Raw genomic sequence first — 22,690 nt, 5'->3', positions numbered from 1 at the left:
GCCCTCATAAATCAGACTTTACGCAGGGAGAGGGGAAGATGCTGGAATTCACAATAAGCACAGTGGGCAATTTGCTCTCCGGCCGGCTGCCCCTGCTTGGGGCTGCCCTCTCTTTCTGCACCCACAGAAACTGGTCCTGAACTGACAGGGAGGCCCGGGGCTGCTCGGTGTGCCTATGGCTGGTAAGGGACGGCTTCCCCCAGGTGTCTGGACCACCCGGCACCCCATGCAGAGGACCACGCCGGGCCGCTGTCGTCCGCCCTGCAGCTGCTCCAACAGCAGCTGCGTTAACAAGGAGGCTCGGGAAGGACAGTCTGTGGTTTTCCGAGGCTGGCTTTGCCCATAGATCAGGCTTTCCTTCTGCTCCTCGGTGAGCTACTCGGCCCGGAGCCTGGGATAGACTCTGTGCAGCGGCCGGCACGCCCCGCCTGGAGCCCCGTCCGTGGGGGGTGTGGACCTGTCTGGGGGGCAGAGCGAAGGCCTCGCTGAGGGCAGGGGTCACCGGGGAGGTGGCTGGAGGGATAAGCTGTGAGGCCCAGGGAACCATAGCCGTTGGGTTCAGCTCCTATAGGCCCTCTCCCTCCGCAGCCTCCCCCAGAGCTCCTGGGACGCTGGGAACACTTCATAGCACGCATGGAAAAGGCAACAGCACAGGCCAGACAGCGCCAAGGTGGTGACCGAGTGGCCGCTGGGAGGGAGCGCAGAGCATCTCCCATGCTGTCATGGTGGTGCCGCCAGCCCAGGACCCCAGCGGGCGGCCGTCAGACGGCCAAGCTCCACGTAGACTACAGGCTGCTGCTTGTAACGACACATACTTGTTTAAATAAAAGACGAAAATGAGTTCATTAAGCCCTATTAGCTGGCGAGAACAGAGGATCATAAATTGGAATATTGGCAACCACCGCTCAGCCGGGAAATGCTGGCTCTGCTTCACCACAGGTGATAACGTGCGCCCGTGGGCTTCCCCGCAGATTTACACCAGGAGTGAGGCGTGCCATGTGAGCGTGTGTATCTGAAGGAACGGAAGTCTCCGTGTGCATACGTCTAGCCCCAGCCAGGTCTCTGAGGCTCGGCCGTCGTAATGCCCACAGCCAACCAGGCAGCCGTGGACGCCCGCCTCTGAAGTCGATGGGGAGCACAGCTCTCATTCCAGCCACAGCACTGACCGGTCCCCAAGGGGTCTGCCGGAGACTCTGCTTCCGAGGGCAGTGTCCCTCTATGCGCTTTTGGTGTTTTTGCTTTTTTCTTTTCCCTAGCACTGCCTGGCTTGCTTTTTCCTCCCTCTGTACGGCTTAAAGCAAAGTCAAACTAAACGGGCTCCCTTCTCTGCCCATCCCCCACTGCATTCGGTTCCTCTGCTCCGGGTGGCAGGCAGGAGGCCTCTGTGATTTTGCACACTCGCACTGGCGATCCAGGGCTGAGAGACTGCAGAATACACATCCTGGCTCCTGCAGTCCAGTTCCAGTAGTGACTTCTCCCCTTTCCTGGAGTTACTATATTACTGATGGTGAGTATTTCAAAGCATCAGATCTGAGGGCAGAACCAGACCCACACAGGTACTCTGGTTAAAAGTCAGGGAGACAGGTGCCCTCTGTCGCATGGTCTGTAGGGTGCTCTGGCCTAACAAAGGCAACTACCCAGTGTTTTGCAGACAAGAAGGGGGAGGGGTTGGCACCAGGAGGTTTCCTGACTAATGGGAGAGAAAAGAGGAGCTGGGAGAGGAACTCAGTCCCCAGGCTATGCCTTCGGGCACCCAGGACACTGCTCTGAGCCCCAGAAACAGCTCAGGGGCACAGTGATGCTGGGCACCACCTGCCTGCATCACCGGGGGACAATGGAGAGCTGGAGCCCGAGCTGTTTCCAAGTTCAGGGTCAGGGTGTGCTATGTGCCTGTCTGTGGACACATCCTGTCTTTGCCAAGCTGAGTTTCTGGTGGTTTCTGTGACACGGGAGCACATACAGCATGAAGACAGATGTGGGAAATTAAGGAAATTAAGGTGGTGGGGTCCACTCTGATCCCACGTTCAAGAAGGTGGGCAGAGACCGATCCCATCAGGAACATCAGAAACACACATCTTCCTTGTTTGAAGAAGGAAATACTGCTCTTTCAGTTCATGTCAAACAGCTATCGTTAGCATATAAATCAGTTGTTTGCACCAAGTGACCTCAGAAACAGCTGTCAGGTGCTTCTTTGGCCCTGGGTACATTGAGAGACTTGGCGAGAGGCTGTGACCCCAGGAAGATGGGAAACTCTCTCCGGTTTGGGGTTAGGAGCACGGTTCGAATCCCACCACCTGCACACTGTGGATGTAGAGGCCAGAACATGGACACTCTCATCCCTGTGCTGGCCCGGTCCCCTGCTGGCCATGGGACCCTGGGACAGCACCACCCATGGTCTCAGGTGGGGGTTGTAGGAGGTACTTTGTGTGGGGCTGAGCTGTGACACTAAGGTGCTGGCACGTGGAGGTGCCCATGGTCGCCACTGCTGCTGTCCAGACACAGTGGGGGGAAGGAGCCCTGAGTCCCGAGGCCCAGGCTCCAAGTGGACTCACAAGCAGGATGGACATGACTCGCTCAGGAGCTGGGTCCCCCTGAAGCCTCGGGGTCCAGGCTTAGAGGGCGGAGGCAGAAGGCCCAGATGTGACAGGAGGTGCTGCAGGCAGAGTCCCAGAGAACGCCTGCCACAGACTGAATGTCCCAGACCCAGTGGCTGAGTTGTGGGAACACGAGCGGCTGGCTTGACATTTCAAGTAATGCTCACGAAATGGATGGGGCTGCTGGCAGCTGTGGCCCTAGTGCCTCCTCCCTGCAGCCCCACAAAGAAATGGAGGGTCTAGGAGGTAAGGTGAGGCTCCCACCTTCCCCTGAGGCTGAAGCCACCCAGAATGTTTTTTTTTTTTTGAAGCCAAGATTTAAATTTAAATTTAACTTTTCAGGTTAAAACTCTTCTCTTTCCCAAAAAATCATCAAAGCCCCACAAAAGACACCTGCAGCCTGAGAGGAGTCAGTCTGGCAGCCCTGCAGGCTGGCTGTCCTCACCTCAGGTCCCCGGGGGGTGCTGGGCAGAGGACAAGGGGAGCCGGAGCCAGGATGCCTGGGCTCTGCTGTGGGGCCCTGGTTCGGGCAGGGAGGGACCTGGCCGATGCCTGATTGCAGCATTTCAGTGAAGCGTCTGTACCCGGTCGACATCTTGGGCTCGTGTGCTGAAGGAGGGCCTCTCCGGGCCTCAGCTTCCTCTATCAATGGGACATGATATCGGCACAAACCTTGCTGCGTCGCAAAGAGAACTGTGGGGCACGGTGAGTTTCAGGGGATGTGCCATGAAATTGCCAATTTTCCCCAATGAAAGGCTTTAGAGGTTTGTTAAGACTCGGAGGCCAAGGCCCATGCAGAAAAATGCCCCCCAGGGAGGTGGGGTCTGGGTCGTGCGGTGCCAGGTGTGGGGACTGAGCCCTTGGCCCTCTGCTGACGGCCAGGCAGACGTGTTCACTTCCCAGAGAGGCCGCCAGCGCCCGTCTCCTGGCCAGCTGGGCTGTTTCCAGTGATGCCCATCTCCCTTGTTGGGGTGAACTTGTTTTTCATTTTTCCCTAAGACAGGGATACTAACCTGTAATGATGCCATTTTTCTCCAGAGGCTCCTGCCAGCTGACCTTGAGGGATGTGTCCAGAATCTCCGTGAAACTCAGATGTCCCACAGCTCCTGGTTCTAGCAATTAAAAATAAAATAAAATCACTGTTTACATGAGAGCCCCCTTCTCTCTTTGGGTCAGATGTGAGTGGAAAGTTCTAACCAGGGAAGGGAAATGGGAGCCTGGGCTGGGGCCCGTAGGCCGAACGTGAAGGAAATGCCAGTAAAATCCCAGAAGAGGTGAGGAAATTCAAGGTGTAAAAGGCATCCCGGTTCTGGGCACATAAATTGTTTTTCTCGGCCACATCCCAGCCATGCCGAGAACCAAAGACAGGCAGGAGACTTACACACACCTCATTCTCCTTCTCTTTGATCTACTCTAATGAGAACAAGCAGGCTGGCTGGGTCCTGAAAAGCAGGGGCTGGCACCCAGTGTCCCCAGACATGCCTTGTAGCAAGTGTCCAGCTGGGGTGGGGTCCCTGCTGCTCTGTGCAGCCAGGGTCACCCACCCCTGGCAGCAGGGCCACGCCCACAGACCCGACCCAGAGCTCCAGGCTCCCCGCCTCCACCCCCTCTCCCCCTGAGGGGCCTCATGGGGCAGGGTGCTATGAGAAATTCCAGCAACAATACACTCCTTTGCCAGGAGTTTCTTTCTGTGCAGCTGTGGAGGACAGAGGCACAGTGTCATGCGTTAACGGGGAGCTTCAGGGTTGGAGGCCTGTCCCCGGACGTTAGCTGCTACTCTTAGTTTCTAGTTGTCTTACTATCCCAACACAAAGTCATTTCTGAGGTGAACTTTCTGCCACTTTAAAAAGCGCCCGGAGAAAAAGTTCGAGAGGCCCCACATAAGGTGAGCAGTCCAAGGTCATGGACGCTCAGATCCAGGGGCCCTGATGAGCCTTCTGCCTGGACCCCTCGCCTGCTTTGCAGCTCTGGTGTGCAAGGCCAGGCCCGGTCCATGAGGGCGAGGAGCCCTTGCCTGTAGGCCCTCTCACAGGGCTGCTTCCTTCCCCACTCTGCAGGGGTGGGTGTGGGGGGGGCAGCGGGGAAAAGGAAATGCTTTATGGGACGCTGGAGTCTGGGATGGCGTGGGGATGGGGCGAGGGAAGGGGACGGGGAGGGGCTCCACCACTGATGGAGCTGGGCGTGGGTCGGTTGGTCATTTCCTCCAGCTAGTGGGGCTTCTGGCTCAGGTCTGCTCTGCTTGGCTCTGCAAGGCCCCACAGGCCTCCCCCTCCCCGGGCCCAACTCTGGAGACTACACTCGAGACTACACTTGACTGGGTCAGGGAGAAGGAGGGGAGGCTGGAGGGGCAGAATCAGAGACAAAGGAGAAACAGAAGGAGAATGGGGAGGAGCCAAGGGACCCACTCGCTCAGCAGAGACCGATTAAGCACATGTCCTGTGCTTGGCGAGGACACCAGGCTCCTACTGAGCCGCCCCTGCTTCATGACTCCCCTGCTCGGGCCCTGAATGTGCTACCCCGAGATCTTTTTAATCATACTGCACGCAATATTTCAGCTTGAAACAGGAGAGCATGAAGACAAGGGTGCTGGTTGTCCTGCCAGAGAGCAGAGCTGGGGGCATCCCCACAGAGAAGCCTCACCCCTGCTCTGGCTACTGTGGGTCTTGCTCGCACGGATGGTGGATTCGGTACCTGCTTCTCAGCTGCACTTGGACAAAGCTTCCTAACACAACTTCTAGTTAAAAAAGAAAAAAGATGGAAACAGCCTCAGCAAATACACCCATCTGGGTGAAATTTCCAAAAGACGTTTTACGGGTAAGCTCAACACTGACAAAGGCCACTCTCCGAGCCAGGAAGACGGTGACATAAAGCGGCTGTTGAATCCAGCTCATCTTGTCCAGGTTTGAGTTTTCAGAAAGACATTCTGACGGATTTTTGAACGGGCTTGTTCTTTTTTCGATCGATAGAGCAGCAAAGAAAGCTTTTTGCTCCTTTTATATTCTGTGTTTCTGCTTCTTGGATTCCTGCCCAAATCTGCTGTCCTCTAGCTCTGCTGGAACCAGCTGGCAACGTCTCGGCTTAAAATTTATATTCTGTTTCCTCTTTACTGCGCTGCCTGCCCTCCCCACCCCAACCCCCAGTTCTTATCACGTCCAAGCTGTGGAAAAGGAGGCCTGCAGGGCACGGAGCCAAGGGAGGTGCCCTGAGCCGGAGAGCGGGCGGGGCCGGGCCTCAGCACCCGCCAGGCTGAGCCATCTGCCCTCCCTCAACCTTCCCGTGACACGGTCCCCGCTCCGAACAGCATCAATAGCTACTGAAAATTGTGACTCCGTTAGAAAAATTCTAAAACGATGACATCACTTCCAGTTTTCTCAATTCCCCAGAAAGAAATTTCCAATTTCTCTTTTTACCTACTAATGGTGGGCAAAAATGCACTTAAGGTTCTGTTTCCTGGCCATAGAGCTTAATGGGATGTCTCTCCACCATGCCTGTCTGCTTGCTTAACTGCCAAAAACTGGGCTTTCTTTTTTTTTTTTTTTTTTTTTTTTTAATAGCAGCCAGGACTCATCTCTTTTCTTTGGAAGGAGTTACCTTCTTCCGCCACTTTGTGTTTTAGTACAGCCTCTGAAAAGTGAGGTCTGATATGCTGTTGGACGTGGCTGTGGCAGAGACGCTTGAGCAGAGGCGCTGCCCTGGCCTCCTCTTTGAATAAGTGAAACAGAGGAAAATGTCCACATAAAGAAGAGCTATATGGGGGGTGCTTGTAACATTCGGCCCCCACTACGATCCTCCCCACCCCATCCACACACAGAAGGGGGCCGGGTTGTGCTTTCCTACAGATGAGTGCAGAAAGTACCCTTTATCCAAGCCAGGCTCCTTCCTCCTTCGAGACTCCATGAGGGCCCCCTGCACGCCCCCTCTGCACCCTCAGTGCCACACGACTGGGCCAGAGCCCAGCGGCATCACCCTTCTCTTAACCCCCTTGTCCCACACTTTGCCTCCCTGATCCCTAAGGCGACGTCATCTGCGTAGGTCGCTTTAACTGCTGGGGACCTTGTAGCTCAGATAGCCTGAGGCGGAACGGATTTCAGGTATTTCCCTCTGTGGTTAGACCACATATTCAATTACCTTCCCTAACCCTTCCTTGGAAAGTAAGATCACAACCGTGAATTGCTAGGACTACCAAATCCGCTTCGGACACATGGGCCCAGATGTCCCACAGCCACTGCACACTGTGTGCACCCCAACTCGGCGGGGTGTCATCACCTGAGACCCGTATCCCACATCATCATCATCTACACAGTCACATAAACCAAAGCATGTTGAGTCCTCCGAGATAATCCCTTGCACCCCTCTATTAATGAGCCCCTAAATTCCCTGAGACATGTCTTCCGGATGCATCTCCCCTTACGCTGTCCCCACAGTATGGGTGTGGGCTTGGTCTTGTGCCTGCTTCCCAGCTTCCCTCACCTTTACCTCCAGTGGGTCCTCCCACAATCCCAGACAGAACTTCTGAAACACGGATGGATTCAAATAACACCGCTCATGGAGAACCTTCTGTGGGTCTGTCTGAGGGCCTGAGCTCAGCAGTCGAGATTCTCCTGACTCTTGTTTTCTGGGGCTCGGCCCCTCCCGTACGCGGCGGCACAGCCTTGCCAAACACCCTGCTTGTACTCTCACACTTGTGCACTCTCCCTGCCGCTACGGAAGGATGCGGTTTCCTCCACCTGGAATGCCCACAGTCGTTCTCTCAGCTCCACTGCCACCTCGTCTACAAGGCTTCCCTGATACCCGACATTCCTCAACCAGATACTCTTCACTGGGCGGCTGCAGCCACTTCTCCAGACGTCCCACCTCAGTGGCCTGGCCTCAGCCACGTCCCCACGTCCCTCGGTCTGACTAGGCTAGAAGCTCTACAGGCAGAGGCTCTGCTCATCTTTGCAGCCCTTTCAACACCCAGTTGGCTACCCTGCGCGTTGTAGGCGCTCCACAGACACCAAATGTAAGTGAGCATACTTGTTTCTGTGTTGGATGGATGGATTGATCAATCAGCACTTAATTACAATATAATCACAGTAGGAACAAGACTTGATGAGACAGCCATATATATATATATATATAATGGAAAAGCTAAACTTGATCAACCTTCTCCCTTTAATCCTAAACTCTGGTTGGCGGTGGTGTATACAATTTATAATTGAAAAGCAGGTTTCACAGCAGAATACACATTATTCTTTTCGAGCACTCATGAAACATTCACCAAGACTGAGTATGTGCTGGGCCATAAAGCAAACTTCAATAAACTTAAAAGAATTGAAATTGTACAGTGTGCTCTCTGGACATAATGAAATCAGGTGAGGAATCAGTAGCAGAGAGACTACGGGAAAATCTCCAAACACAGGGGAACTAAATAGCATACTTCTAAATAATTCATGGGCCGAACAGGTAGTCTCAAAGGGAATAAAAGTACATAGAACTGAGTGAAAATGAAACACAATATATCAAAATCTGTGGGATGCAGCTAAAGCAGCGTGGAGGGGAAAATTTATGGCATTAACTGTTTCTAAAAGAAATGAGGACAGCCTCATATCAATAGTTTAAGTACCTATCTCAAGAAATTAAAAAGGAAGACCAAAAAATAGACCTAAAGCAAGCAGAAGGAAGAAAATATAAGCAGCAGAAATCAATGAAACTGAAAATCGGAAAACAATGGAGAAAACTTAATGAAATAGGAAGCTGGTTCCTCAAAAAAAAAATCAATTAAATTGACAAATCTCTAGGGAAGAATGACAGAAATGGAAAAAGAGATCAACAATATCAGGGATGAAACAAGGAACATGATGACATATCCTGCAGCCACAGGGGGATACGAAGGGAATACTACCAGCAGCGTTACACACACAGGCTCAACAACTTAGAGGATCGGTTCCTCAAAAAATCACAGACTGCCAACACTCAACCAAGATGAAGCAGAGAACAGAATAGGACGATAACCATTGGAGACACTGAATTTATAATTAAAACACTCCCCCAAAAGAAACACCCAGGCCAGAGGATTTCACTGGAAAATGCCACCAAACATTTAAAGAAGGCTTGACACCAATTTTACACAATCTCTTCTAGAAAGCCAAAAAGGGGCTGGGGAACCTGGGTGGCTCAGTCGGTCAAGCACCTGACTCTTGGTTTCGGCTCAGGACATGATCTGTGTTCAGCGGGGAGTCTGCTTAGGATTCTCCCTCCCCCATTACCCCTCCCCCCACTCATGCACTCTCTCTCTCAAACAAATATATCTTAAAGGAAAAAAACCAAAGCAGAAGAGGGGGAACACTTCCAAACTTACTTTATGAGGCCAGAATTGCCCTGACACTAAACCAGACAGACGGTAAATCCAGGAAAATAAAACTGCAGACCAATATCTCTCGTCAACCTGGATGCAAAAAATCTCCCACAAAGTATTAGCAAACTAAATCCAACAACATAAACAATAATTACAAACTAGGACCAAGTGGGATCTCCTCCAAGTGTGCAAAGCTGGTTCAACATTTGAAAATCAATCTGCTGTATCAATAACTCGCTGAAAAGAGAAACCACACAATTGTATCGCTCGATGCATTCGTGGCAGCTGAAAAAACTGAATGCTTGGTAAGGTGCTCACAGTCCAGGGGTGGGGTGAAAGCAGCTGCTAAGGGTTATGGGGAGTTGAGAGGTTAGGGGTCCAAGTAGTAGCTTCTTCAGGAAGGAGGTGAGCTCACCAGGAACTCGGTGGGCCGGGGCGGGTGCAAAGTTGCCACTTTCTGATGAGGGAGATCTGAGCGTATTTGTGGGCTGACAACCGGTCAGACACTTCATCCTCCGAGAGAGGAACTGGGGTGATAACAGGACTCTGATATGGGAGCGGGGGGGGGAGTACAGTGAAGCTGAGGCCTTGGGGAGGAGGGCAGGGCTGGGCCACGGTGCCCTCGGTGGCACAGGAGGCCGGCCAGACCCAGAGTCCCAGGGCCAGGACAGGGAAGCCGGAGCACCGACAAGTGGCAGCGCAGGTGACTTTATCTTAAATATATAGTAGTTTCAATTCTCCTTATAAAGAGAGTACGTACTTGCTGTAGAAACGAGAATATGTGGCAAAATCCAAACAAAAATGTAGAAAATACCCATGATCACAGCACATAGCGATAACAACTCAGATTTATGACGCTTCTTTCAAGGTCTTTTGTGGCATCTCATGTAGTTTTATCCAAGTATGTTTTTATAAAATTTGGATCTCCTATAGTTTTGCATATTATTTTTTTCCCCTAACACTAGATCATGACCATTTTCTCTAAAAGCTTTTTAATAATGACAAAATATGTAGTATACTGCCATTCCATAATTTTTAAAATTACACCCCTCTGGAACATTTGCATATTTTTCTTTCTTTTTTTCCAATTACAAATAACTGCAATGAACCTTCCCGTATTCAAGTGTCAGTGCACATCTGTGGTCATTTTCTCAGAGAGCTTCACTAGATGATGTTGTCCACAGGTGTCAGCTGGCCTGAGCGCAGAGAAGGAGCTGGTCTGAACTGAGCATATGGGGATGATGCCAAGTGAAGGTGCTCAGAGGGGCTGGGTTGAGATGCCTGGGGAGGAGCGGGGAAGGTGCAGCTGGGAGGCCTGATGGGGCGTTCAAGAAGAGGGTAAGGGGATCTGGCAAGATGGTGCAGAAGCAGGAGACCTTAGTTTTGTCTGGTCCCAGGAATTCAACTAGATAGCTATCAAATCATTCTGAACACCTGCGAACACTGGAGATCTAAGAAAAGAATAGTTGCAATTCTACAAATAGAAAACGACCACTTTCTGCAAGGTAGAAGGTGCAGAGAAGCGAATCCGAGGCCACATATGGGAAGATAAACTGCGGGGGGGGGAAGCCTCGGTCAGCCAGCACTGGAAAGTGATAGAGCAATAGGGCACAAATTCAGGACTTTGAGAAGTCTACTCTGGTGAGGGACATCCCTGCCTGAAAGGTGCTCAGGTGGGGAAGTGGGGCACAATACTAGGTGGGACAGTGTGGTCTCAGGATCCCTGGGTCGCAGGAAGACCAGGGGTGCCTGAGTGCGGCAGAGCTCCCAGGCACTGGAGAGGGGAAGTCGGCTACAAACAGTGAGCCCAAGAGCGGGCTCTCGGCTCAATATCACCATATACTGTGAACCACGGCACGGCTGGGTGACTGCTCTCTGAGCAGGGGCCTAGCAAGTGGCAGGACTGCAGCAAGATCCCCCTCCCTCCCCAGGGAGCAGCGGCAGGGGTGGGCGCTGCAGGAGTCTGCAGGGTTTGGAGACTCAGAGCAGGGACATGTGCCGGAGACAGAAATGCTCGGTCACAGGCTGGGTGAGCACGGAGTGTGGACAGAGACCAGGGAGACAGGACTGATTAACTGCTTTTCCTGGACGGTTCACTGAGGAGTGGGGCCCCGAAATTTTCGCTCCAGGGCTGGGGATTGGGAGGCTGCCATTTTTGGTTTCATCCTCTAAAGCTGTGTGGAAAGCCTTCAGGGAACAGAAGGCACATAGAGCAAACTGGAGTAGATTACTTAGCCTGGTCCCGGGCCAAGGGCGGTACCATTCCACCCAGGGCAAAGACAACTGAGAATAGGCACAACAGTCCCCTCCCCCAGGAGATCAGCAAGAATACCCAGCCAAGACCAAGTTCACCGGTCAAAGAGAACCAAAAAACTCCAGCACTAGGGGAAAATAGTATATAGAATTCATGGTATTTTTTTTCCCCCCACAACCCTTTAGTCTTTCAATTTTAATTTTTTTCTCTTTCCTTTTTCAACCAATTTCTTATTTTATCAACTCTTTTTAAAAATCTTTTTAAATTTTCATTTACACTTACATTCTACCCTTTCATTGTATTTAATTTTATTTTTGTATATATATAAGTTTTCCTTTCTTTACAATTTTGGGATGCAGTTTCTTCTAACAAATAGACCAAAATACACCTAGAATCTACTGTATTGCTCTGTTCTCTTCACCTGTCTGATCATATTCTCTCTTTTTTTCTTTTTTAAAGTCTTTTTAAATTTTCATTTTTACAGTTACATTCTATCCTTTCAATGTATTTAATTTTATTTTTGTAGGTATTTAAGTTTTTCTTTCTTTAAAATTTTAGGATCTAGTTTTCTAACAAACAGACTCAAATACACACAGGATCCAGTGTATTGTTCTCTTCTGTTCACTTATCTGATTATATTCTCTTTTTTTTTGGTTTGGTTTTTATTTATTTATTTTTTCAGTTTTGGGTCTCTTCTGATTTGTTTAGTGTATATTTCTCTGGGGTCGTTGTTGTCATTTTAGTATTTTATTCTCTTGTTCATCTATTCTTCTCTGCACAGAATGACAAGCTGGAAAAACTCACCTCAAAAAAGAGAACAAGAGGCAGTACTGACTGCCAGGGACCTAATCAGTATGGACATAAGTAGGATGTCGGAACTAGAGTTCAGAATAATGATTACAAACGTACTAGCTGGGCATGAAAAAAGCATAGAAGACACTAGAGAATCCCTTTCTGGAGAAATAAGAGAACTAAAATCTAATCAAGTTGAAATAAAAAAGGCTATTAATGAGATGCAATAAAAAATGGAGGCTCTAACTGTTAGGATAAAAGAAGCAGAAGAGAGAATTAGTGATCTAGAAGACCAAATGATGGAAAATAAAGAAGCTGAGAAAAAGAGAGATAAACAACTACTGGATCACGAGGGGGAGAATCTGAGAGATAAGTGATACCATAAAGCAAAACAATATTAGAATAATCGGGATCCCAGAAGAAGAGGAAAGGGGAGGCAGAAGGTATATTGGAGCAAATTACAGCAGAGAATGTCCGTAATCTGGGGAAGGAAACAGTCATTCAAGTCCAGGAGGCACAGAGAACCCCCCCTCAAAATCAATAAAAATAGGTCAACACCTAGACATTTAACAGTGAAGCTTGCAAATCTCAGAGACAAAGAAAATCTTGAAACCAGCTTGGGACAAGAGGTTGGTAACCTGTAAGGGTAGAAGCATTAGATTGGCAGCAGACCTATCCACAGAGACCTGGCAGGTCAGAAAGGTCTGGCATTATATATTCTGGGTGCTAAATGAAAAAAAAATTGCAGCCAAGAAAACTATCCAACAAGTCTGTCATTCAAAATAGGAGAGATAAAAAGCTTTCAGGACAAAAAGAAACTAAAAGAATTTGTGACCACTAAACCAGCCCTACAAGATCCCCTTAAAGGGGATCCTTTAAGCAAAGAGAGCCCCAAAGAAACATAGACCAGAAAGGAACAGAGACAATATACAGATATGGTGACTTTACAGGTAATACAATGGCACTAAATTCATATCTTTCAATAGTTACTCTGAATGTAAATAGGCTAAATGCCCCAATCAAAAGACACAGGGTATCAGACTGGATTAAAAAAGCAAGACCCATCAATATGCTGTCTGCAAGAGACTCATTTTAGACCCAAAGACACCTCCAGATTGAAAGTAAGGGGGTGGAAAATAATTTATCATGCTAATGGACATCAAAAGAAAGCTGGGGTAACAATCCTTATATCAGACAAATTAGATTTTAAACCAAAGACTGTAATAAAAGATGAGGAAGGACACTATATCATAATTACAAGGTCTATCCAATAAGAAGATCTAACAATTGTAAATATTTATGCCCCTAACATGGGAGCAGCCAATTATATAAAGCAATTAATAAGATTAAAGAAACACATTGATAATAATACAATAATAATAGGGGACTTTACACCCCATTCACTGTAATGGACAGATCATCTAAGCAGAAGATCAACAAGGAAACAAGGGCTTTGAATGACACAATGGACCAGATGGACTTCACACATATATTCAGAGCATTCCATCCTAAAGCAACAGAACACACATTCCCCTCGAGTGCACATGGAACATTCTCCAGAATAGATCACATACTGGGTCACAAATCAGGTCTCAACTGGTACCAAAAGATTGGGATCATTCCCTGAATATTTTCCAGACCACACTGCATTGAAACTGGAACTCAATCACAAGAGGAAAGTTGGAAAAAACTCAAATATATGGAGGCTAAAGAGCATCCTACTAAAGAATGAATGCAGCAGCCAGGAAATTAAAGAATTAAAAAATTCATGGAAACAAAAATGAAAATGAAAAAACAACTGTTCAAAACCTTTGGGATGCAGCAAAGGCAGTCCTAAGAGGAAAGTATATAGCAGTACAAGCCTTTCTCAAGAAACAAGAAAGGTCTCAAATACACAACCTAACATTACACCTAAAGGAGCTGGAGAAAGAACAGCAAATAAGGCCTAAACCCAGCAGGAGAAGAGAAATAATAAAGATCAGAGCAGAAATCAATGAAACAGAAACCAAAAGAAGAGTAGAACAGATCAATGAAACTAGGAGCTGGTTCTTTGAAAGAATTAATAAGATTGATAACCCCCTGGCTAGACTTATAAAAAAAGGGGAAAGGACCCAAATAAATAAAATCATGAATGAAAGAGGAGTGATTACAACCAACACTGAAGAAATACGAACAATCATAAGAACATATTATGAGCAACTATATGCCAACAAATTAGGCAATCCAGAAGGAATGGATGCATTTCTAGAAATGTATAAACTACCAAAACTGAGCCAGGAAGAAATAGAAAATCCGAACAGAACCATAATCAGCAAGGGCATTGAAGCAGTAATCAAAAATCTCCCAACAAATAAGAGTCCAGGGCTGGATGGCTTCCCAGGGGAGTTCTACCAAACATTTAAAGAAGAAGTAATATCTATTCTTCTGAAGCTGTTTCAAAAATCAAAATGGAAGGAAAACTTCCAAACTCTTTCTGAGGCCAGCATTACCTTGATTCCAAAGCCAGACAACGACCCCACCAAAAAGGAGAATTACAGACCAACATCCCTGATGAAGGGATACCAAAATTCTCACCAATATACTAGCCAATAGGATCCAACAGTACGTTAAAAGGATTATTCACCAAGACCAAGTGGGATTTATTCCTGTGCTGCAGGGATGGTTCAACATCCTCAAATCAATCAACATGATACACCACATTAATAAAAGAAAGGACAAAAATCATATGATCCTCTCGATAGATGTAGAAAAAGCATTTGACAAAATACAGCATCCTTTCTGGATTAAATCTCTTCACAGTGTAGGGGTAGAGAGAACATATTTCAATATCGTAAAAGCCATATACAAAAAGCCCACAGTGAATATCATTCTCAGTGGGGAAAAACTGAGCTTTTCCCCTAAGGTCAGGAACACGACAAGGATGTCCAGTCTCAATGCTTCTGTTTAACATAGTACTAGAACTCCTAGCCTCAGCAATCAGACAACAAAAAGAAATAAAAGGTATCCAAATCAGCAAAGAAGTCGACCTCTCACTCTCCGCAGATGACATGATACTCTATGTGGAAAACTCAAAAGACTCCCCCCCCAAAATTGTTAGAATTCATACAGGAATTCAGCAAAGTGGCAGGATATAAAATCAATGCACAGAAATCAGTTGCATTTCTATACACTAACAGTGAGACAGAAGAAAGGGAAATGAAGGAGTTGATCCCATTTACAATTGCACCCAAAACTATAAGATAGCTAGGAATAAACCTAGCCAAAGAGGCAAAGGATCTGTACTCAGAAAACTATGGAACACTCAAGAAAGGAACTGAGGAGGACATACATACATGGAAAAATGTTCCATGCTCATGGATTGGAAGAACAAATATTGTTAAAATGTCTATGCTACCTAGAGCAATGTACACATTCAATGCAATCCCTATCAAAATACCATCCACTTTTTTCACAGAGCTGGGACAAATAATCCTCAAATTTGTATGGAACCAGAAAAGACCCCGAATAGCCAAAGGAATGTTGAAACAGAAAACCAAAACTGGAGGCGTCACAATTCTGGACTTTAAGCTCTATTACAAAGCTGTCATCATCAAGACACTACGGTACTGGCACAAAAACAGACACATAGATCAATGGAACAGAGTAAAAAACCCAGAAATGGACCCTCAACTCTATGGTCGACTAACCTTTGACAAAGCAGGAAAGAATACCCAATGGACAAAAGAACAGTCTCTTCAACAAATGGTGTTGGGAAAACTGGACAGCCACACGCAGAAGAATGAAACTGGACCATTTCCTTACACCATACACAAAATATACTCAAAATGGATGAAAGACCTAAATGTGAGACAGGAATCCAACAAAATCCTAGATGAGAACATAGGCAGCAATTTCTGTGACCTTGGCCACAGCAACTTCTTGCTAGACACATCTCTGAAGGCAAGGGAAACAAAGGCAAAAATGAACTATTGGGACTTCATCAAGATAAAAAGCTTTTTCACAGCAAAGGAGAGTCCACAAGACCAAAAGACAACTGACAGAATGGGAGAAGCTATTTGTAAATGTCTTATCAGATAAAGGGCTAGTATCCAAAATCTATAAAGATCTTATTAAGCTCAACACCCCAAAACCAAATAATCCAATCAACAAATGGGCAGAAGACATGAACAGACATTTCTCCAAAGAAGACATCCAAATGGCCAACAGACACATGAAAAAATGCTATTACTTGGCACCAGGGAAATACAAATCAAAACCACAATGACATACCACCTCACACCAGTCCGAATGGCTAAAATTAACAAGTCAGGAAACGATAGATGTTTGCAAGGATGTGGAGAAAGGGAAACCCTCCTACACTGTTGGTGGGAATGCAAACTGGTGCGGCCACTCTGGAAAACAGGATGGAGGTTCCTCAAAAAGAAAATAGAGCTACCCTATGATGCAGCAATTGCACTACTAGGGATTTACCCCAAAGATATAAATGTAGTGATCCAAAGGGGCAACTGCACCCCAATGTTTACAGCAGCAATGTCCACAACAGCCAAACTATGGAAAGAGCCCAGATGTCCATTGACAGATGAATGGATAAAGAAGATGTGGTGTATATATATACAATGGAATACTACTCAGCCATCAAAAAATTGAAATCTTACTATTTGCAGCAACATGGATGGAACTAGAGGGTATTATGCTAAGCAAAGTAACTCAATCAGAGAAAGACAATTATCATATGATCTCACTCATATGTGGAACTTAAGAAACAAAACAGATGAACATAGGGGAAGAGAGGAAAAAATAAGACAGGGAGACATACCATAAAAGACTCTTAATCATAGGCAATCAACTGAGGGTTGCTGGAGGGGAGGGGCATGGGGAGATGGGGTTACTGGGTATTGGACATTAAGGAAGGCACGTGACGTAATGAGCACGGAGTGTTATACACAACTGATGAATCGCTGACCTCTACCCTGAAACTAATAATACACTATATGTTAATTAATTGAATTTAAATTTAAAAAAAGAAAATACTAGGGGCGCCTGGGTGGCACAGCGGTTAAGCGTCTGCCTTCAGCCCAGGGCGTGATCCCAGGGTCCTGGGATTGAGTCCCACATCAGGCTCCTCCGCTATGAGCCTGCTTCTTCCTCTCCCACTCCCCCTGTCTGTGCTCCCTCTCTCGCTGGCTGTCTCTCTCTCTCTGTCAAATAAATAAATAAAATCTTTAAAAAAAAAAAAAAGAAAATACTAGAACAAAAAAAAATAAAAGAAGAAGAAGGTAAGGGGCCTGGAATTTGAAATCCGGGGGAAGAAAAGTCCAGCAAGACCACAGGTGGATCACATAGCTCTGTTTCTCTGGCCCTCTGAGCTCTTTCCGCTAACCTGGCTTCAGATTCCAGGGACCTCCTTCCACCACTCATTACCAATACTTCCCACTGACTTATCTCCCTAGGGTGTGCAGACCACAAACACTCTGAGGACATGGAGGCTCCTGCTGACCCTGCTTGGCCCCTGCCTGCTGCGGGATATGACAGTGGTCTGGACCTCCCTGACACCTGACTTCTGACTGTTGAGAAGACACATGGCAGAGGAGTACTCACTGTCTTCGTGAGTCCATACGAGCTGAGGCGTGCTTGGAGGCCCGTCTCCTGGAGTGGTGAAACACAGAACTGAGGTGCGGTAAGCAGTGAACTTCTTCAGGTTCGTTATATACCCGTGGTGGACTCCGTGGAAATCTGGTGCAATGGTGACCACAGCGGTGGCCTCGGGGACCTCAGCTGGCCATGCGAGGAGCTGCGATGGGATAGGTTGAGAAAGAGATCCTTTTTAACTGCACGTCTTCACTCTCACGTCTGTATCAGGATTTTTATTTTGTAATCAATTATCTTCAAAGAAAGCAAAGTCATGAGTAAGAAGCTCCATAAATCCTACATTTTATAATCCCACTTGAAAATACGGAGTCGAAAGGATATCTCACAGATAATTGAACACAAATATGTACATTTATATGTATTTTATACATGTACATATAAATAAAATATCTACTTTAACCCATGTTGGAATAATAGACACTCCTCAAACCTTCACTTTCTCTTCACTTAAAGATGTTTCACAGCGTGATGTGTTTTAACACTAAGCAATAAAGACACCGCTATCTTTATTTGACTTAATCAGTACAATGAAACATAAACACAAATATCAATGAAACATGAACACAGATATTTTCTTCCAGATAGGAACCTACTCTGCCTCAAAAAGAAGCCCCTGATTCAATGGGAATGAATCTTAATTATTTACGATTTATGTCACACTAGGTTTCTGAAAAGAATTTTAGGAGGTCGATTACATTTTTGAAGAAATATAGTACATATGCAAACATTCCAAGGGAAGTTGTTTTAACGTTTGGGCAACATTATGTATGAGTGTGACTTTTAATTCCTTTGACACCAAACATTTCCAGGGTTAATTAGGTTTGAAGTTTGACATGCTGTGGGACACAAAGCGTATTTATATAGATCAAACCGACACTGAGCCATCGAGTGAATGCTCTGGTCTTGCCAATAAGACTTGACAGGAAAGTCAAGGAGGCAAAATCATCTTGGTTGATCAATATGATTTTCTTTCAAAAAAGCTTCTGAGTGTAGATTCCTCTGGGGAATCGAAAAGGAAAGAAAAGGCAGGGCAAATTTCTAGCTACATCTGCCTTTCTAGTGAAAACGAAAAAGTGTTTTTGTAAGTTGAATCCAAATGGGGAATAAAAGTGAACCATGTGTCTTAGGAAATAATACTCTTTGAATCTGAAATTACCAAGAATTCAAGCAGACCACATGGAGTTCTTTCTCCGTAAAGATCTTCCCTGAGTTTACCTGCCCTTGCAGACCATTAGTGACTATGCTGTAGGTAAAATCAAGACGGGATCCCAAGTCCAACCAGAAGTTGATCTAGAAGGCAGGATAGACTACACTTTTGGAAACTGCATCCAAATACATCTATGAGGATAACATTCTGGTAGCGAAGGACAGAGGGAGGTTGGATAGTGGGAATCTTTGCCTCTAATTCAGGCCAGGTAGGTGCCCTGAATTCACTGGTCTTGGTTCTATGAACAGAACTCTCCCTGAAATTGAGGTGGGGAGAGAGTAAATATCTTTATCTGAGAGAAATATCATTCCCTTGTATCTAGCGCCCTTTGTTCTCAGTCTGAGCTCTTGTGAGAGGACTCTTCTCCAGGAAGATGTGGTTTGTACAAATGCTGATTCCAATCGACCGAGATAGGTTTTCCAGTACTCATTTTAAAATGGATGGCTCTTTTCAAAAGAAATTGCTCTGTTATGTATGAACCACCTACTTGAAAACTATTATTTTGAGTTTCTGAACCAGCAGAGCAGATAAGACCTTGGATAAATGGTGCCCTCCCACCACCACCAAAGCTAACACACTCGGTAACTTGATGCAATGGGTTCTCCATGAAATGAGGAGTGGGCAGCCTTCTCATTGGTCACAAGACCATGACACACCAGGATGGCCACCCAGGGCTCTGAACTAAGACTGTGTACCTTGTATCCCTGGTTGATGCCGTTGATGAACTGCTGAGGTGGAGGGTTCCAGAAGAACTGGATGGTTGTGGAATTCACAGCTTCTGTCTGCACATTCTGTGGGGGTGCAGTAGGCACTGTTCCAAGGCAGTCACAGAAGACAGCAAAACAAACGGTAGGAGGCACAGTAGGGAGAAGAGACGAAAAAGAAACTCTTAGCTGCCACTCATGATTCACAGGTCATTACGGCATTGAGAACAGGGAAGTGTGATGAATGTTTCTGGAAGCTAATAGTGGCATTACAAAGAAAAAGAACTGGGGCTATTTCTCATTTTCTGCTGGAGAATTCTTTAAGGCATTGGCGGAAAAGTGGACCGGATCATCTCATCCCATGGGTGAGGCTTTCCCAGGAATCCCCAGGTAAATAGCTAATGAGAGCTTTCATTGGTTCATTTCTCAGTTACTCAGTGCTTGAGATCCAGGCAAGGTTTCACTGAGAGACACCCTCCTCCATTAGGTACCACTATGTTTCAAGCCCGTTTATCCTTCATATGGAAAAAAAAAAAAAAAGCATCCCCTCCCATATGGATTGTTCATTCATTTGGAGGCTAAATTTCTCTTTGTCTGTTATAGGGACAACCATTTTGTCTTTCTGTTATTGACCAGCTATACGCTTGCCAAATGGCCTGCTTTCCAGCAGTCACGATCTTGGGGAGATACTCATGCAGCCGAAACAGGCACATCGCTCTCTGGAGCAGTGGACGCCCAGGACAAAGCAGCCGACTCTGCCCAAGGAAAGACGGAAGGCTGCGGTCGGGAGGTACCTGGACCAGGTCTGGAAGAAAGGGCAGATGTCTAAAGAGGGAAGGGCCTTGCAAAAGGCCTTCTCCACTGGGAAGATAGAGTGAGCAAGGCCTGGTGTTATAAAACCCTGGTGTACTGTGAGAAAACAGTGAGTATGGCTGGACATGGGGCACATGGGGGCAGTTGGGCTGAGGACACGGGTGGGTCGCTTTGGGCACTGTGTCCTATGCCAAACACAGTGGTTGATAATGTACACGGCAGGCAATGGGGAATCCAAAGTGTTTTGAAAAAGGCAGTGATGTGACATGGCTAGCTGTTGGAGGACGAGGACTTCTGTGGCTTCAAAGGAAGGGACAAGCCCACTGGTGGTGACATCCAACTTTCTGCAAAAGAAAGTCTTTGTTCTTTAGGTGCTCGTTTCAAAAATAAGACACAGAAGCCAAATGGATCCTTTGGCTCCAGGTAAATAAATAAAGACAACAGTCTCCTGGCACAGAGCACAAGGGGAGAGAGCATGGTCCTGTTAAAGAGGATGAAGCCTCTCGTTATTCTCTTCTTCAAAAGCTCATCTTGTTAGGCAGAAGTGAAAAAAGCGTAAAATTCCCCCAAGCCCTTCAAGTGTACTCTTCAAGTCACGCTCTTCTCCCGTCTGCTCTGGACTCCGGCTGCGATATTCCTGGGTCCCTGCCTCCACAAGTCACTGAGCGAATGGTCCTTTTCCCCACTCTGCATTTGCGGATTAAAGAGAATGGCCAGGGGGATCACAGTGCCTCGCATACAGAACACCGGGAAGAACGTCACGTCTGAGAACATGAAGCAGCTGCTGAACTAACTGCAAAATCTTAACTTCTCTTGAGCCCGCAGGAAAGCAGAGGTGAACAGGGCCACTGAGTAGTCTGGAATGTTGAGTGAAGATGGGCTTCTTGGAACGGACAGCATGTGAGTGCCGGCTCACCTGCAATGGAGCAGGAGAGAGGATGGGGGACATCGTACAGCGGGGTAGGGGAAACTCAGCTAAAATTCCTAATGACGTGCTCGCGGCTGACTGGGGGCCAGCAGTGGAGGACGCAGTGTGTGGAGGCTGCCGATGCCAGACAAGTTCAATACTGCGGTGACTCATGGGAGCGAATTACAAGGGCCTTCTCGTCGGAAGCCAAGTGAGCTAGGAGCAGCGGAGTGATATGTTTCAAGTACTGATGGGAAAATCTATGGTCCCAGAGTTCTTGTCCCGAGAAAGCATCACAAAGGCATTTTCAGGAAGACAAAGACAGAGAGAATTCACTCCCGGCACACCTGTGCTGTGAAAAACGCTAGAGGAATGTGTTATCAGACGCACACCCAAGCTGTAGATCTATGCGGAGAAATGGGTGATTTCCAGAAATAGTTAAGATGACAGTAGGCAGAATATACTTCTTTTCTTATTTTTGACTCACTCTCAAATATAGTTGACTGTTTAAAGCAACAAAGGTAGCACATCGGGACTGGTAGCGTGGGCATGTGTGAAGTGAGGGGTCCTGACAGCCCGAGAGACGGGAAGGAGGCCCCGGAGGCCCTGACTGGGCTCATACATCATGCATGTGGTAACTTCAAGATAAACTGTGATTCATTAAAGATGTATATTATAAACTCCAGAGCAATCACTAAACGAGTCTGGAAAAAGAGATCTAAAATAAGGCAAGAGTGGGGAAAATATGTAAATATAAGAATACCTAATTAATCCCAAAGCAGGCAGGCAAAAGGAACAGAAAAGGAAAAAAAAAGGGGGGGGGAATCAAATAGAAAACAACTGGCAAGATGATAGATTTTAACCTCATTTTTCAAGTCACATAACATGTAAACAGTATACATACCCATAAAAGATGGGCTATCGGATGAAAAGCAGGACCAAACAGTGTGATGTTTAAAAGAATCTCACTTTTAAGGCAAAGACACAAAAAGCTTACAAATAAAAGAACAGAAAAAAATACACCCTGAAAATATAACCCCTCGGGAGTACAGAGGGCAGCACAGCGGGGGTTTGGGGGTGACAGAAATCGTCTATCTCATCATGGTTGTGGTTGTGGATGGCGTGTTTATCAAAACATATACAACTGTACACTAACAAAGGGGAATTTCTATCATTTTCTGTAAATTATATCACAGGGAATCTGACTTGTAAAAACTGCTGCAAGTTCTTTGGTGCTTTTCTCGCACCGAGAGGTGATGTCTGGATCTGGGCCCTTTGAACGCGGGCTCCGCAAATACTCCCACTGGCAGAGCAGCACCAGGCCTTACTGAGCCCGAAGCTTCTACTCTCCAGGACCAGCCTCTCTGGGAGCACCCCGAGCAGCCCCGTAAGAAGTCCAGGACCCTGACACCACCTTGCAGTCCCAGGAGAGC

General features: G+C 46.9%; 1 protein-coding gene across 7 annotated transcripts in view; it reads right to left on the bottom strand.

Annotated features, from left to right (window-relative positions):
• Nucleotides 1-22,690, bottom strand: part of SDK1 (sidekick cell adhesion molecule 1) — an 867,584-nt gene that overhangs the window by 149,283 nt on the left and 695,611 nt on the right. For all 7 annotated transcript variants that reach the window (XM_034669743.1, XM_034669739.1, XM_034669740.1 and 4 more), the window contains 3 exons: nt 19,529-19,644; nt 17,576-17,768; nt 3,608-3,706 (listed from right to left, as the gene is read on the bottom strand). In XM_034669743.1, coding sequence (XP_034525634.1) covers nt 3,608-3,706; nt 17,576-17,768; nt 19,529-19,644 — 408 coding nt within the window. The remainder of the gene's footprint in view (nt 1-3,607; nt 3,707-17,575; nt 17,769-19,528; nt 19,645-22,690) is intronic.

This window comes from Ailuropoda melanoleuca, chromosome 10 (assembly GCF_002007445.2).
Source record: "Ailuropoda melanoleuca isolate Jingjing chromosome 10, ASM200744v2, whole genome shotgun sequence".
Classification (NCBI taxonomy): Eukaryota; Metazoa; Chordata; class Mammalia; order Carnivora; family Ursidae; genus Ailuropoda; species Ailuropoda melanoleuca.
The sequence above is the reverse complement of the archived record's forward strand: the minus strand, read 5'-3'. Positions and strand labels throughout refer to the sequence as shown.